Source organism: Pungitius pungitius, chromosome 2 (assembly GCF_949316345.1).
Source record: "Pungitius pungitius chromosome 2, fPunPun2.1, whole genome shotgun sequence".
NCBI classification, from domain to species: Eukaryota; Metazoa; Chordata; class Actinopteri; order Perciformes; family Gasterosteidae; genus Pungitius; species Pungitius pungitius.
In genome coordinates this window covers 250,126-266,300 of record NC_084901.1, presented here as the reverse complement: position 1 = coordinate 266,300, position 16,175 = coordinate 250,126, and the positions used below count along the sequence as shown (strand labels likewise).

The window sequence follows — 16,175 nt, the reverse complement described above, 5'->3', positions numbered from 1 at the left end:
GTTGTGATGCCTTCAGGTCTGTGTCCTGACTGGGAAACATGGGATCCCAGTCAGCCGGTGGAGAATGCCAGAGAGGCTATGCAGCAGGCCGATGACTGGCTCGGAGTTCCACAGGTAACGTCTACCTGTCACTGACCCTTTATCACTTGTGACAGGGTGAAACACTCACATAAGACACTCCCACAAATGTGAGGTCACATATTTACTCAAACTTTGATTATTGATCCCTACTTCATAAACTTTGATGACAAGAATATACATTGAGATAACTGTTATATGAAACCGCTTCGCTGACAAACCTTCTGTGTGTTTAAAATAATGGGGTGGTGGAGGTGTTCCTCGGCTCTGTCCTCAGTCTTCTTCTCTTTAAGAATATCAAGAGATATTGAAGAAAAAATAACAGAAAATATCTGACCCATCAACATTATAACACAATATTCAGAATAAATTAGCTCCATCGGTCGTCTCCTCACGTGTGCCCCCTGCCCTGTGGTTCTGCAGGTCATTGCTCCAGAGGAGATTGTGGATCCCAACGTGGACGAACACTCGGTGATGACCTACCTGTCCCAGTTCCCCAAATCTAAGCTGAAGCCTGGCGCACCGTTGAGGGCGAAGACGCTGCACCCAAAGAGGGCCAAGGCCTACGGACCGGGTGAGGAACCCCTGGTCCCATGGTCCAGAGTATTATTGTTTTATGTGCTGAAACAATAAATTACTTTAATTTACATCTTCCGCTGCAAACTAAAGACACACCTCCTTATCTATAACAAGTTGTAAATCGGCTTATTTGATGAAATTGCACTTTCTTGTTTCTTTTCTTCTGAGTTTGTTTCCTTATAGTTGAAATGCACTTATTGTAAGTCCCTTTGGATAAAAGCGTCGGCTAAATACATGTGATGTAATGTAATTCATCAATGAATTAAGAATTTCTTTCTGTAAATACTGAAGTTCAGATGCATTTCTGGAAAAAGTATATAGATTTGCATCATTTTTAGAAGCTAGAATAATCATTTTAGTTCAATCATTTCAGTAAAAACAAAGTCCAGTGTTGTGAAGAACTTCAAGTTGGTATTCATATGGTATGGTATTGGGTGTATGGTATATGGTATTCATCAGCCAGAACCAGTAGGTTCTTCTCATGATGAACTTCTTGGAATCAGCAGGTTCTTCTTTGAACCTCCTTTTATGTGCCTCAGGTCTGGAGCCTCAAGGGAACATGGTCCTTAAACCCGCTGAGTTCCTGGTGGAGACGGTGGAGGCCGGACTGGGTGAGGTCCTGGTCTACGTGGAAGATTCAGAGGGCCACACGGAGGAGGTGGGAACACGTCCTCTTTGATAAAAACACACAAAGGGAAACGCAGCTGAGGGTTCTTCTGCTTCTCTGTTCATCAGGCCCGAGTGATCCCCAACAATGACCAGAACCGAAGCTACTCGGTGATCTACCTGCCTAAGGTGGAGGGGCTTCATAAAGTAGGTCTTCAAACATGGGGCAAGACACTGTGATAAGGGAGGCTGATCATGTGATGTGTCAGTCCAGGTAGTTTGTCACTTCTCATGCAGTCACAAACCCGAAAGTTTGAGGTTCCTGATCTTGATCCTGCTCCTGGTTTAGTTCCTAGCCGTGAGAATATTGTAGTCTACGTTTACTGCTTCACCGCGTGAAGTCTCCAAATGGTGCCCATGGAGGTTAGAAGATACATAGGAAGATATTAAAATATTACTATTAATCGGAAGTCGTCGGGGTCTGGACCAGGATGAGTTTGTGACGTTAAAGATGTAGTTTATTTCTTTTCTTCTTATTTTATGTTTCAATCAGTACGATATTTTTAAATTTGAGTATGAAGATTCCTCATATCCAACTTTATAAGAAACTCCCCACCATGTGGATATCACAGATCACAGTAGGTCCTCTACTGTCTGGTGATTTGAGTTTGAGATGTGTGTTCAGTTATGTTCCACCCTGCAGTCTGCACACTGAGCCCCTTCGTTAAATGGGTCCTAAAAGTGAAGGAAAGGTCCTCCTTCTTCTTCTGTTTAGTAGAATCGGTCCATCTTAACCTTCCTCCAGAAGCACTGTGTCTTCATTCCACCAAGGTAACGGAACCCAACTCGTCCCCAGGTGAAGGTGCTGTTTGCCGGGCAGAACATCGAGAGGAGCCCTTTCACCGTGAGTGTTTCCAAGGCCATGGGCGACCCGAGTAGAGTTCAGGCCCGCGGGCCGGGCCTTCAGCAGGCGGGAAACGTGGCCAACAAACCCACCTACTTTGATATCTACACTGCAGGTACGCATGAGTGCTATCCTGCATCTTTTGTGACTCTCAGGCTCCATCTGTCTGATGCAAAAGGCCTCTTGTCCATCCGTCTCTCCTCCAGGGGCCGGCACCGGAGACGTGGGCGTCGTGGTGGTGGACTCGAACGGCCGGAGGGACACGGTGGAGATTGTGCTGGAAAACAAAGGGGACAGTATTTTCCGTTGCACCTACGTACCTGTCCTGGAGGGACCTCACACTGTCTACGTGTCCTTCGCCAGGCACCAGATTCCCAGAAGCCCTTTCACCGTCCACATCTCAGAGGGTAGGGTTCACCAAAAAATCCTGCAGTTCCTTTTTAAGTGTGTACTTAATAACCACAGTGGTTAAAATAACCACTTTGATATAAATTAGTCAGAATCTGGTGTCTAAAATATTAAATTACAGGACTAAAACGTAACAGCTGAGTCAGTCTCCAAGTGCGATGGGATTGTTGGAGCTGGTCGAGTTTTACGTGAATGAAGCTGTGCCATCGTGGTTTTAGGCCGCTGTGTTCGGTCTTCTCTGCTCTAAAAGTCTGCTGAACATGGACTTGCCATTTCTTTAGTGTAAAAAAGGACTTCTCACAGGCTTGAGAATCATTTTGGGTTCTCAGCCCGTCTCAACTTTGACCCGCGATGCATTTTCTGACAGATTTCAGACGATTTAACTGTCTACAACTGGACCTAGGACTTGAGATCTCACTGTATCCATTCAGCTCATTGGACCTGGATCTTGACCTCACAGTCTGGATTATGACTTGACCTGAATGGTTATGACTTGACACAGTGTCTTTTCTTCACAACAGATCTTGTTTGTTGTGAAACACGATTTGTGTTAGCGACTTTGGACTTGCAGAACCAGATTTGGTACCATCTCTGGTCTGGCGGTCTGCTTTTTAACGGGTCTGGAAGACTAGTTCTCTGCCCCCACCCCACCTGTCTACCCGTGTACCATTACTGTGTTCCCTCCTTCAGTTTCACAGAGTGCCCCCCCTCCCGGGTCTCTGGTGCAGATTATACCTCAGCCCTCAGAAAACACCAGAAGAGCCCCCCCTCCGACACCGCCCAAACCCAGGCGACCAAGTTAGTAAAGGCTTTGGGGGGGGCGATGTTCCTGCACTCGCCTGGTTTGCTTCCTCCTCATCTGAAAACATACTGGCCCCCTCCCAAAGTCTCCCAGCTCCACAGCATGTGCAGCACCCGCTTCTTCTTCTTCCACTCCTTCTTCTTATTTTTCTTCTTCTACAGAGATGGAGTGAATTGTCATTACATCTTCATCCATCGCGATCAGAAACGGGGATGCACAAACTGTCCTTCGAAAAAGAATCTCATGAGTTTAGTACACATTAAGTATTCAGTTACACAAGAGGGAGGGTTAGATAGATGGATAGATACAGTAGATGTAAGGATGGATACAGTAGATAGATGGATGGATGGATGGATAGATGGATAGATACGGTAGATGGATGGATAGATAAATGTAGAGATAGATACAGTAGATAGATGGATGGATAGATACAGTAGATAGGTGGATGGATAGATACAGTAGATAGATGGATGGATAGATACAGTAGATGAATGGATGGATGGATAGATGCAGTAGATAGATGGATAGATGGATGGATAGATACAGTAGATAGATGGATAGATACGGTAGACAGATGGATGGATACAATAGATAGATGATGGATGGATGGATATATACAGTAGATAGATGATGGACGGATGGATAGATACAGTAGATGGATAGATGGATGGATAGATACAGTAGATAGATGGATAGATACGGTAGACAGATGGATGGATACAATAGATAGATGATGGATGGATGGATATATACAGTAGATAGATGATGGACGGATGGATAGATACAGTAGATAGATGGATGGATGGATAGATACAGTAGATAGATTGATAGATGGATGGATAGATACAGTAAAAAGATAGATGGATAGATACAGTAGATGGATGGATGGATAGATACAGTAGATAGATTGATAAGTGGGTAGATACAGTAGATAGATGGATAGATGGATGGATGGATGGATAGATACAGTAGATAGATGGATAGATACGGTAGACAGATGGATGGATACAGTAGATAGATGGATGGATGGATAGATACAGTAGATAGATTGATAGGTGGATGGATAGATACAGTAGATAGATGGATGGATAGATACAGTAGATAGGTGGATGGATAGATACAGTAGATAGATGGATAGATATAGTAGACATATGGATACAGTGGATAGATGATGAATGGATGGATAGATGCAGTAGATAGATGGATGGATAGATACAGTAGATAGGTGGATGGATAGATACAGTAGATAGATGGATAGATATAGTAGACATATGGATACAGTGGATAGATGATGAATGGATGGATAGATACAGTAGATAGATGATGGATGGATGGATAGATGCAGTAGATAGATGGATGGATAGATACAGTAGATGAATGGATGGATGGATAGATACAGTAGATAGATGGAGGCAGTCGCATCTTGTTCTGTATATACAGAAAATGTGCAACGTAAATGTCTGAATTCTAAACTTTAATAAAACAGCAGTTATGGTCATGAAGAAACACACTTCTAATACATAAGTTAAAGATTAGAACTATCTCACCATCATCAGCTCTCAGTTTCCTTTCCACACTTTTCTGAATAAACTTCCCAGTGAATCTGAGCATTTAAATCCTGTTTTGTTTTATATATTTATTCATGTTCATATATACATATATTTTACTATGTTGTTTTGTCTTCTCCTTCAGGCTGATCATAACTATTTGTTCTTTGCTGCTTTCCCTTTCTTCTTCTCTTGGTGCCGATCAGCTGACTAACACATGAATTGTGTGTGTGTTTATTCTGTCTTCATATTGAACATTATTATTGTTGTGACTAATGACAAGGGGTTTTGGTAAAAAAAACAATGCATTTTTTGAAATTATAGAAAAAAGGATCATCTAAAGAATATTATTTAGGGCTGTCAATAGATTAAAAGAATAACTACTTCATTGCACATTTTGAAATTCATTAATTAATTTACATTTTACATTTAATGATCTACACACATTTGATCATCTTGGAAGCAGAATGAACTAGCGTCTCTTCCTGTTGTCCACATGCACTTTGCTCTCCACTCTCCATTATTTAATGTGTTTGAAGTGCCAACAATGTCCCACATTTAGCCAGGACATTTTCCAAACTACTGTCTTTTAGGGACACAGTGGTGGTCCTCTGCAGGGTAGATGTTGAGATGGAAGTAGCCTAGCAGCTAGCTTAGACCAGCAGCTAGCTCGGTTTGGTTTCCCAGGCTCAACTCCATTAAAACAATTTATCGCATTAATCTCAGCCACTTTAATTGCATAGATTAAAGCGTTAATGTTAACGGCCCTAGTATTAATTTAAATATTCAAGAGCAGAATTTTGTACTTTTTGGAGCACAAGATTTGTAACTTGTGGTTTATGATTAGTTACCATGGTCATAGCTGTTTTTGAGTACAACCAGAAATGTGGGCTTCACAATCACCCTGACGTCTCCTGTCCCCCGCCTCCTTGTGATTTGTACTCGCAGCCTGCAACCCAAACGCCTGCCGGGCAACGGGCCGAGGTCTACAGCCGAAGGGCCTGAGGGTGAAGGAGTTTTCTGACTTCAAGGTCCACACCAAAGGAGCCGGCAGCGGAGAGCTCGGCGTCTCTGTGAAGGGACCAAGTGAGACCCCACTGACCTTTGACATTGCTCCTTCACTCAGAGCGGCACTGATCACTCTGTTCTGACCCCAGGGGGCCTGGAGGAACCGGTGAAGTTTCTGGAGGTGGAGAACGGGACCTTTGAGTGCAACTATTATCCCATCCTGACAGGGAAGTACGTAGTGATCATTACCTGGGGAGGACATGCCATCCCACGCAGGTGAGACAGTCAGCTGATCTGATGGTTTTCACAAAGGGGGGGAGTTCCTCCTCTTGGAGGACTGGGAACCAAACCCGTCACATGGAACCATATAATCTTTGTGACTGTTGTCCCTCTGTCCTCCTGTCTTCATGTCCTCTGACTTCCTTCATAACTAAATATTGGTGTTGTGTAAACACAGAAGTATGAAGGACCCAAGATATAGCCTCGTGGGACAACCAGAGTCTCCGATATGGATGTAAAACGTTTAACATAAACAAAACATGGTCTTATATCAAGAATTTATATAAAGTGGCAAGTGAAGTAGTAGTAAGTTTTCTCTTACTTCTAGATAAACTCCTCTGTGGGAACTTCCTTGTATATTTATATGTCAGTACTTTCAGTTTAATCTTTTAAATGTAGCATAATGATATGTTTACTATATTTATTTCAGTCCTTATGTATGGGTTCATGATTCTTCTCTTTGTGTGTTTTCAGCCCTTTTGAGGTCCAGGTAAGTGAGGAGGCGGGGTCTCAGAAAGTGAGGGCCTGGGGTCCAGGTCTGGAGACCGGTGTGGTGGGGAAGAGCGCCGACTTCGTTGTTGAGGCCATTGGCACGGAGGTGGGGACGCTTGGTACGTTGCCAACAACACAACGGAACAATGAGGAACAATCACATGCCACTCCACATGATTTACAGGTGGTTGGGAAAGGGTCTTAAAAAAGGGGGCTGGTGCCGGGCCAGAGAAACACATAAAGAATGTCAAAAACTAGGGGTTGTATTCTGAGGTTTATTATTAATATGCACGACACCAAAAACGGAAAAGGTGAAGCGCTTAAACCCCCCCGGGCCTTCCCCGCCCCGCAGGTTTCTCCATCGAGGGGCCGTCCCAGGCCAAGATTGAGTGCGACGACAAAGGAGACGGATCATGTGACGTCCGCTACTGGCCAACCGAGGCGGGCGACTATGCGGTGCACGTGATCTGTGACGATGAGGACATCAAGGACAGCCCCTTCATGGCCCGCGTTCTCCAGGCCGCCACTGACCTGTTCCCAGAGAAAGTGAGATCCTCAGATGAGTCTCAGATTGTTTCTGAGGGTTTTTACCGTTTCACCTGATGTATTGTTGTTACATATAACTTCAGGTGAGGTGCTACGGTCCAGGTCTGGAGCCGCTCGGCTGCATCGTCAACAAACCCGTTGACTTCACCATCGACGCCCGGGGAGCCGGCCGAGGGGAGCTGAAGCTCTACGCCCAGGTGAGCGGGTCACAGGTATCCCGTTTGCACTAATGATTTTGTGATCTCATATCAGTGTGTTGTCTCCTCTCAGGATGCAGAAGGATTCCCCATCAACGTCCAGATCACAGAAAAGGGAGACAGCAGCTTCTTCTGCGTCTACGTTCCCACCAAACCCATCAAGCACACCATCATCATCACCTGGGGGGACATCAACACACCAAGCAGCCCCTTCAGGGTAAACTGGGGGGCGCCGCTCACTTCAGGGCTGGTGGTTCTGAATGAAATCTGGGTTTAATTAAAGAGTTAATGTAAAAACAATATAATAATTATATTTAAAAAAATCTATTTTTTTTTTATTGTTTAAATTAACCACTGGGCCTTTTGGTACCGGGCTGCCACACGGGAAAAGTTTTTTTTTTTTTTTTTTTTTTAAATGACCGGATTCACCTCCATCACTCTCATTAAGGTTTCTCCCATTATTTTTCTCCCCATCAAAGGATTTATCTTTTTAGTTTTTCCTGTGTCAATGTGAGGATTTGGGGACAGAGGATAACACATGTGTACAGACTGTTAAGCCTAGAAAAAAGTTGATACAAATTAAGTTATGAAGATATTTGTATATCATGTATATGTGTATATATGTATGTGAAGATGACAATATAGAACTAGGAGTTAGAATACGCATCTGCCAATCTGTGTATAGATGGATGGATGTATTAGTCATAATCAGAAATTCGATCAATTGAAGCAGTAAGACATTGAATATTAGGAACTTTCTTAAGAGCAAAACAAACTTTTACAAATGTTCACCACATTGCGGACACTGTACAAAAATGTACCGTGCGAGAAACAGTCTCTGGGACAGTGGATGCTCTGCTGCAGCGTGTGGTGTTCATCACGTAACGTCACAGCTCCAGAAGGTCTTCTTGTAAATGAATGATTCCTTTCGGCAGCATCGATAGCGCTCGTAAACCATCATGCTGTCATAACAGATCTTTCTGAGAACTCCCTCGGTGTAAAAAGTAAATCTTACTGATATCACTCCTTCATCAATGAGGAAGAGAGCTGCCCTTCTATTCCAGAGGAGTGGCAAACTAATTCAGCAGCTCAAAGGAACCTGCACCGAATCAGTTTATGGATGTGTTGTAATAATGATTTTGCCAAAGTTGCTTTGGGGAACCAAAAAGCCTGATCTAAGTCATCTTACCCTGAAAATGGTCTGGCTAACTCAGTTAGTCATGTATGAGTCCAGTCCACCTATTAGGCCTTCCTACGAATGACAAATGAATGATGTGAAGAGACAAACGATGAAGGTTCTGTGAGAGCTAGAGTATTGGGAGTAGTGTTAGTTTAAGTTAGAAGGAGGTCGTTCAGTTGATGGTCTAAATGTCTTGCTGTGAACCAGGTGATGGTGGGAGAAGGCAGCCACCCAGAAAAGGTAAAGGTTTACGGTCCGGGCGTGGAAAAGACAGGACTGAAGGCCAATGAGCCCACGTACTTCACTGTGGACTGCGGCGAGGCTGGACAGGGTGGGTTCATGTCCCTGATTCTTGTTTTACCTCACTTTTTTGCTCCTGAAGTTCACCTGAATGTTGTTGCCCTCAGGTGACGTCAGCATCGGCATCAAGTGCGCTTCGGGCGTGGTGGGCCCGGTGGAGGCGGACATTGACTTTGACATCATCAAGAATGACAACGACACGTTCACAGTGAAGTACACGCCCCCAGGCCCCGGCAAGTACACCATCATGGTGCTGTTTGCCGATCAGGTGAGTGACACAAGACACTCAAGACTTTTTCAGTTTGACTCAAGATAGTAATAGTAACCTCTTGTTTTTGATGCCTTGGCAGGAAATCCCCATCAGCCCTTTCAGAATAAAAGTTGATCCGTCCCACGATGCCGCTAAAGTCAGAGCAGAAGGGCCTGGACTGCTCAGGACAGGTGAGCCAGCTTCAGGTGCAATCATGTGTTCATACCACAGAAAAGAAGATGTAGACCGACAACGTTTTTTATCCCTTTGTAGGAGTTGAAGTGGGGAAACCGACCCACTTCACCATTTACACGAAGGGAGCCGGCAAAGCCAAACCCAAGGTTTGCTTCACCAGTGCGGCAAAGGGCGAAGCTGTCAGAGACTTTGAGATCATCGACAACCACGACTACTCGTACACCGTCCGCTACACTGCCGTGCAGCAGGTGGGGACCTACGGATCTATGTCAGGTCGGTTCTGAGGTCCAACCCGCAATCCCGAGCTCACCCTCGTCTCTCTATGTCCGCAGGGAATCACCTCTGTCACCGTGTGTCATGGGGGAGACCCCATCCCCAAAAGCCCCTTCGACATCAGCGTGGCCCCCCCGCTGGACCTCAGCAGGGTTAAGGTTCAGTGTCTGAACAATAGTGAGTAGGTCCAAACCAAACCGTTCCTAAGAGGACGTGTTCACGGTCAGTTCTTAGGTCGCTCTCTGTACATAATCTTTTGATTAACTGACCCTGAACTCATGATTTTTTTTTTGTTTATTATCCCTCCTCTCAGATATTTGGTGTTCTCAAATGTATTGATAGATACTGACAGTCCATGAATCAGCACGCGTAGTTTTATATTTAGATAATACTTTCCTGGTTCTTTAACCAGTAAAACCAGTGGTTCAATGCTGAGTCCACTTTGTATCATATGGCGACATGAACACTGTGTTTCGTAACCAATGGTTTCGCATATGCCTGAAAAATATATGAAGTGTAAATATTTGGAGCATCAGGTGGAATGGGCTTTAGTTTAGATCCTTAAGGTCCCCATTTGGGAGACCAAGCAAGCAGAACCAACTTCCTACAGGAATATTGTTTACTCATCACAAACAATTACATAATGCTTCACACCATTCATACAAACTCTCATACAAACCTTGGCAAAAGTAACCACAGCATCCATCATAAATGCTCCTTACGATCCAATGAGCCCTACAAGCAGTTTTAGGGGTTGGGGATGGTGGGGTGGGGTGTCAGCCAATGCTCACTCTTGAGCGTCCTTTAATGCTTATCCAATTTGGGCTTCTGAGTGGCCAAGGAAGCTGTTGATCATTTCCGTGTGGGTTTAGTCGTATCCAATGGGATGAAACGATTCGGTGCCATGTTGGTGAAAGTGGTTGAAACCTTCAGATTGGCGTAACACAGCCGGAGTTAGACAGATTCTGATCGCTGTTGTAGGTCAACTGTAAGGCCTTCACAAAAGACTGTCCTACAGTAGTAATAAAACGTAAAACCTTAGGATAGAAGAGGGTCCACACACTGGGCTATCACTTAGATGTGGTTTTAGCCTTTTATCTTTGTTTTATAAGGCTTTTTGTGTTATATTTATTTCTTCACCAGTAACATTTAAAATGTAACAGGGGATCTGTAGCTGTACAGATAAAGTAGTTATAGAGTTATTACACTTTTTTGGTTACGCCACTTTTGGTGCACAAGCCAAAAAACAGTCAAGTTACTATTAATTCTTCAAGTTAAATAAAGAGCTTCACTTCTATGACTACTAAAATAAGACATCTACACTGTTGGTTTTACACCTTCTCCCTCTGTGTGATCACCAAAGAGGTGGACGTTGGAAAGGATGAGGAGTTCACTGTTGTCACCAGAGACGCCGGAGGTCAGGGAAGACTGGAGGTGATGATCACCTCCCCGTCCCAGCGGCCAATCCCCTGTAAGCTGGAGCCGGGTCTGGCCGGCGAGGTGCACACCGTGCAGTACATCCCCCCCGAGGAGGGGCAGTACAGAGTGGACATCAGCTACGACGAGAATCCGGTACCGGGGAGCCCGTTCAGCGTGGAGGGCATCATGCCACCGGACCCCTCCAAGGTGAGATAGTTCTTTAGAATTATACTAAGATAGAATATCATTATATAATACTGTTCTTAGTGAACCGCTCTAGAACCCGGTGAAAAACTCTAGGATCTTTGTCCCAGTAATTTGTTCTCTGGATTTATAGAGTCAAAGGTTTGCCCATGTTTCTAGCTCCAAACCTTAGACATAACCTTCGATAACATGTCTCGTTGGCCCGTTCCCCCTCCAGGTCCAGGCCTACGGTCCAGGTCTTCAGGGCGGCATCGTGGGTAAACTGGCCCCCTTTGCCATCGACACCAAGGGAGCCGGAACCGGTGGTCTGGGCCTGACGGTAGAGGGGCCTTGCGAGGCCAAGATCGAGTGTCAGGACAATGGTGACGGATCCTGCTCCGTGTCCTACCTGCCCACTGAGCCCGGCGAGTATGCCATCAACATCCTGTTTGCTGACCGGCATGTCCCCGGCTCGCCATTCAAGGCCGCGGTCCAGTCGGCCTTTGACCCCAGCAAGGTGACGGCCAGCGGGCCGGGTCTGGAGCGGGGTAAGGTCTACGAGGACGGGTGCTTCACGGTGGATTGCGCCAAAGCCGGGAGCGCGGAACTCACCGTGGAGATAATTTCGGACTCTGGAGTCGAGGCGGAGGTCCACGTCCAGAACAACGGCGACGGGACCTACTCCGTCACCTATATCCCGCAGGTCCACGGCATGTACACCGTCACTGTCAAGTACGGAGGACTCACAGTGCACAAGTTCCCCTCTAGACTACAGGTGGACCCGGCCGTGGACACCAGCGGGGTGAAGGTCCACGGACCTGGAGTGGAACCCAGAGGTGATGCTGGGAAAGATTCTTATTCTTCTCAATGGTTCATGTCAAACTTCTATTAAAGTCCTTTATGAGTTAAATTACCTTTAGCTATAGAAGTTATTAAAAAATAGTTTTTGTCTGATCGACATATTTTCACTATGAAATTACTATCTTGTAAAGAAAATAATACAAATATGCTAATATAATTAGTAGAGTTCATTCAGCAGTTTGATTCAGAAGCTGGAGATAAATTGATTTGTACATTCATGTTCGACACAGCCATGTCTGGGATGCTGAAATTGGGTCCTTTGCAGGTGTCCTGAGGGAAGTCACCACCCACTTCCTGGTGGATGCCCGGGCGCACCACAAGAGTGGCGGCAGCCTGGTCAAAGCCACCATCTTCAACCCGTCGGGCGTCAACACACATGCCTACGTCACCGACAAGGGGGACGGGACGTACCGAGTGGAGTACACGCCGTACGAAGACGGTGAGGTGCTAACGGTGCTAACCCTAACCCTAACCCAATTAATAACACATCATAATGTTGAATGTTACAATCAGTGATGATCTCATAAACGTAGAGCACCGAGAGTGGATTTAAGGTGTAACCTAATGAGTGAGGTCAGGCCACACTGGATCCCAGTGTATTATGGGACAGAAATACTCTTTGGAGTCTTCAGTCAGACTCATCTTCTGGACTTAATGAAGTTGTTGGTTTGATCAATTGATGGCAAGGGCTTCATGAGTTAAAGCTGCATTATCTGCAGTGACCACCAGGGGACGACCCTTCTGGTACTATAGAAGTCAATGAGACAATGACCCTATTCATCATTGACTTCTATAGGACCAGAAGGGTCGTCCCGGGTGGGGATGATTTGCTTTGTTTGGACCAAACCAGCTGATTATTGTTTCCATGGTGTCTGACTCGTCGCTCTGCAGGTCCGCACCTAATTGAGGTTTTGTTCGATGAGGTCTCGGTGCCGAAGAGTCCGTTCAGGGTGTTGGTAACGGAGGGTTGTGACCCAAGTCGGGTCCGAGCCTATGGTCAAGGTCTGGAAGAAGGTCTGGTTAACAAACCAAACCGTTTCACCGTAGAGACCAGGTGATTTTACTGGGGCTCTTAAACCATCAGACAATTCTAAATATCTTCAGGCCTTTGCCTTTAACTCCATTCAAACAACCCTGACTCAGAGGTGCTGGCACCGGAGGTCTCGGGCTGGCCATTGAGGGTCCATCTGAGGCGAAGATGTCCTGTAAGGACAACAAAGATGGAAGCTGCAGTGTGGAGTACATCCCCTTCACCCCCGGAGACTACGACGTCAACATCACTTTTGGAGGCATTCCTATCCCAGGTGACAGTCCTAACCGGGACATGTGAGGGTTCTAGTCAGGTCCGGTTCCGACGATAACTAATAACTCTTTGTGTTTCAGGAAGCGCATTCCGGGTGCCAGTGCGAGAGCTGGTGGATCCCAGTAAAGTGAAGTGCACGGGTCCTGGATTGGGAAGTGGAGTCCGAGCCCACGTGCCTCAGACCTTCACGGTGGACTGCAGTAAGGCCGGGGAGGCCCCCCTGGAGGTCCAGCTGTACGGACCCACAGGTGAGGACATTCTTGTCTTCGTATACTTTCTGGGTTTGGTTTGAATTCATCAGAAGTTCACCTAAAAACATGGTAATTTGCTTTTTCCAAACATGGGTCCAGATGTAAATGATTTATTTATATTTCGTTTACTCTTCTTCTTCTTCTACTTGCTCTTCTTCTTCAAAGTTTAACAGGTTTTCTAACTTAAGTCAAAAAGCCTATACCCAATCCTAGTGCCCCCCTGACCTCCCGGGGAATCACTTGACCTTGGTCAATGGTTGTGGAGAGTCTGTGAGGGCTTTAAAAGGTGTAAATATGAAGCGACCGCACTTTGTCATGTCACCATGACATCACAAATATGATTTACAATTCAGGGAATTATTTCATTCTTTTTACTTTCTGATTTGAACACATTTCAGGCTCTTACCTTATAGCATGAGAGGTCATTTTAAATAATGTTTTTTGTCTGAATTGCTTCAATGCAGAGATTTAATAACACATTAGTAAATATCATGTGATATCATGTTTTTTTGTTTTAAATGAATACATTTAATACGACAGTCTGAACTGTAGAGTCCTACGTGTATATCTTTTTTTACGTCTCCATACTCATACATACGAGTTTTTCATGTCACTTTCCAATGACTTGTGGGTAATCCCTCGGGTTCATAGTGCTTGAAAGAGTCTCAAACACTCATCTATTTGGCAATGGATCAAAACTAAACCCTCACAGAGTTAGCAGGAGTGCGCCTCAAGGTCTATTATTCTGGATTGGGCCTAAATGGTGTGAACTTATTTGAAGGTGTGACTGAGCCAATCACCATCACGGACAGCAGAGACGGAACTCACACTGTGACCTACACCCCCGCTGAGGACGGCCCGTACACGGTGTGTGTGAAGTACGCCGAGCAGGAGGTCCCTCGTAGGTCTGTACCGACACACCTGTCTGTACGAAGAAGTAGGGATCATGCTGGTTCAGGTCTCACCTTTAACGTCTCCTCTCAGTCCCTTTAAGATCAAGACCTTACCGCCTCACGATGCGAGTAAAGTCCGAGCCAGTGGTCCGGGTCTAAACACCTTGGGGGTCCCGGCCAGTCTACCAGTGGAGTTTACCATCGACGCCAGAGATGCCGGAGAGGGATTGCTTACAGTCCAGATACTGGTAGGGCTGAAATTAACGATTATATTTGTAATCAATCAATTAATCTATCGACTATTTTTTCGATTAGTCGATCAAACTAATCTAACGATTATTGATCACATTGTAGGAGCGTGGAAACAAAGAGCCATGTATTCCTTTTGACACATTCACTTCCTGCTCCCTTTTCCATGTCACCATGGTTACGCCCCTTTCTCATGAAGGGCCCCGTCCTTTTTGTCTCTCCAACTTGATAAACGTCTAGATCAAGACGGACCAACTAAATTTTCACGGCGAATTTTTGACGTCTGATAATCAAAAGTTCTTTCATAGTGCTCATTTGGGGAGTCACTGTCTTGTCCTGTTTGAGAAGGGCAAGGTCAAAGGGCAAAAGCAGAAAGTGCCAAACAGGCAGACACAGATCTAATAAGGATGGGAGTTAGAGACCGACCAATCACCGTACACCACCACTCACGCGTACGTTATGTTTACATTAGGGCCGGGACTCAATTAAAAATATTAATCTAATTAATTAGAGGCTTTGTAATTAATTAATCAAAATTAATTGCATTTTAATTGCATAAATATTTGACCTGAGAACAGTGAGAAGTCATTTTTTTCACATGGATTTTATTTTTGTTCAACCAATTCCAGCAGACAAGTGTAGCAATAGCATATTTAGAAATATAGTACTTTCAGAAATTCAGGTAGCCTATAGGTAAGTAGACCTTCTGTAAACTAGGTTTTTTTAAGTAGACCAATACTTTCAAGTACATTCAGAACATTGGTTATTTTTTCAGACGTGGTCTTAGTTACCCTGGTCCTTAAACCAGTCATCTGGTGCAGTGTGGGTTGGGTGTGGGTCCTTGTACGTCCACGCTAGCTGCTAATTAAGTTGCGTTGAGGTGATACTTGAGGCTCGATGTGAATTCCTTGTTGCACAGCTTGCACACAACCACGCTCTTATCGACGCTTCCATCCGTGTGTTTATTATAATAAGATTTCCCATTCACGGGGCCACCCGACACGGTCTCGTCAGCTTCTTCGTTCATGTTCACTGTGGTTTGTTGTTGTCTGAAGTCATGGACGCTAGTTGGTGCTCCAGTATAATCGGTCCTCCGAAACTCATCCAGTGAGAAACGTTCCGCGGTGCAAAAAATAAGTGTAAAAATGCGTAAAAAATGTTTAATGTGTTATTTTTTGTGTAATTAATTAATCTTAATTCACATTGTAATTAATTAATCGTAATAAACGCGCTAAAGTCCCGGCCCTAGTTTACATTAATGTTAGGAGACCACGATTGGATCTTGTGTTGCAGCGATAGGACCTGCTCCTCCTCGATGCCAGTTTAGGGGAAATAGAAATATTTTCTTCTATATCGAAACAACAAGTACAAA

The 16,175-nt window shown here is 44.9% G+C and overlaps 1 protein-coding gene across 10 annotated transcripts in view; it reads left to right on the top strand.

The window, feature by feature from the left end:
- flncb (filamin C, gamma b (actin binding protein 280)) overlaps positions 1-16,175 on the top strand; it is a 33,719-nt gene that overhangs the window by 5,656 nt on the left and 11,888 nt on the right. For 7 of the 10 annotated variants that reach the window (XM_037461081.2, XM_037461078.2, XM_037461080.2 and 4 more), the window contains exons 3-28: positions 17-114; positions 502-652; positions 1,197-1,315; positions 1,393-1,470; positions 2,120-2,282; positions 2,374-2,574; positions 3,266-3,373; positions 5,873-6,010; positions 6,082-6,208; positions 6,686-6,822; positions 7,056-7,249; positions 7,333-7,446; positions 7,520-7,663; positions 8,834-8,957; positions 9,034-9,194; positions 9,277-9,367; positions 9,450-9,619; positions 9,704-9,821; positions 11,008-11,270; positions 11,485-12,082; positions 12,373-12,546; positions 12,999-13,161; positions 13,251-13,411; positions 13,491-13,658; positions 14,443-14,566; positions 14,646-14,802. In XM_037461081.2, the coding sequence (XP_037316978.2) occupies positions 17-114; positions 502-652; positions 1,197-1,315; positions 1,393-1,470; positions 2,120-2,282; positions 2,374-2,574; positions 3,266-3,373; positions 5,873-6,010; positions 6,082-6,208; positions 6,686-6,822; positions 7,056-7,249; positions 7,333-7,446; positions 7,520-7,663; positions 8,834-8,957; positions 9,034-9,194; positions 9,277-9,367; positions 9,450-9,619; positions 9,704-9,821; positions 11,008-11,270; positions 11,485-12,082; positions 12,373-12,546; positions 12,999-13,161; positions 13,251-13,411; positions 13,491-13,658; positions 14,443-14,566; positions 14,646-14,802 (4,244 nt within the window). The remainder of the gene's footprint in view (positions 1-16; positions 115-501; positions 653-1,196; positions 1,316-1,392; positions 1,471-2,119; positions 2,283-2,373; positions 2,575-3,265; positions 3,374-5,872; positions 6,011-6,081; positions 6,209-6,685; positions 6,823-7,055; positions 7,250-7,332; positions 7,447-7,519; positions 7,664-8,833; positions 8,958-9,033; positions 9,195-9,276; positions 9,368-9,449; positions 9,620-9,703; positions 9,822-11,007; positions 11,271-11,484; positions 12,083-12,372; positions 12,547-12,998; positions 13,162-13,250; positions 13,412-13,490; positions 13,659-14,442; positions 14,567-14,645; positions 14,803-16,175) is intronic. The other 3 variants (XM_037461084.2, XM_037461083.2, XM_037461082.2) reach the window with 1 other exon arrangement.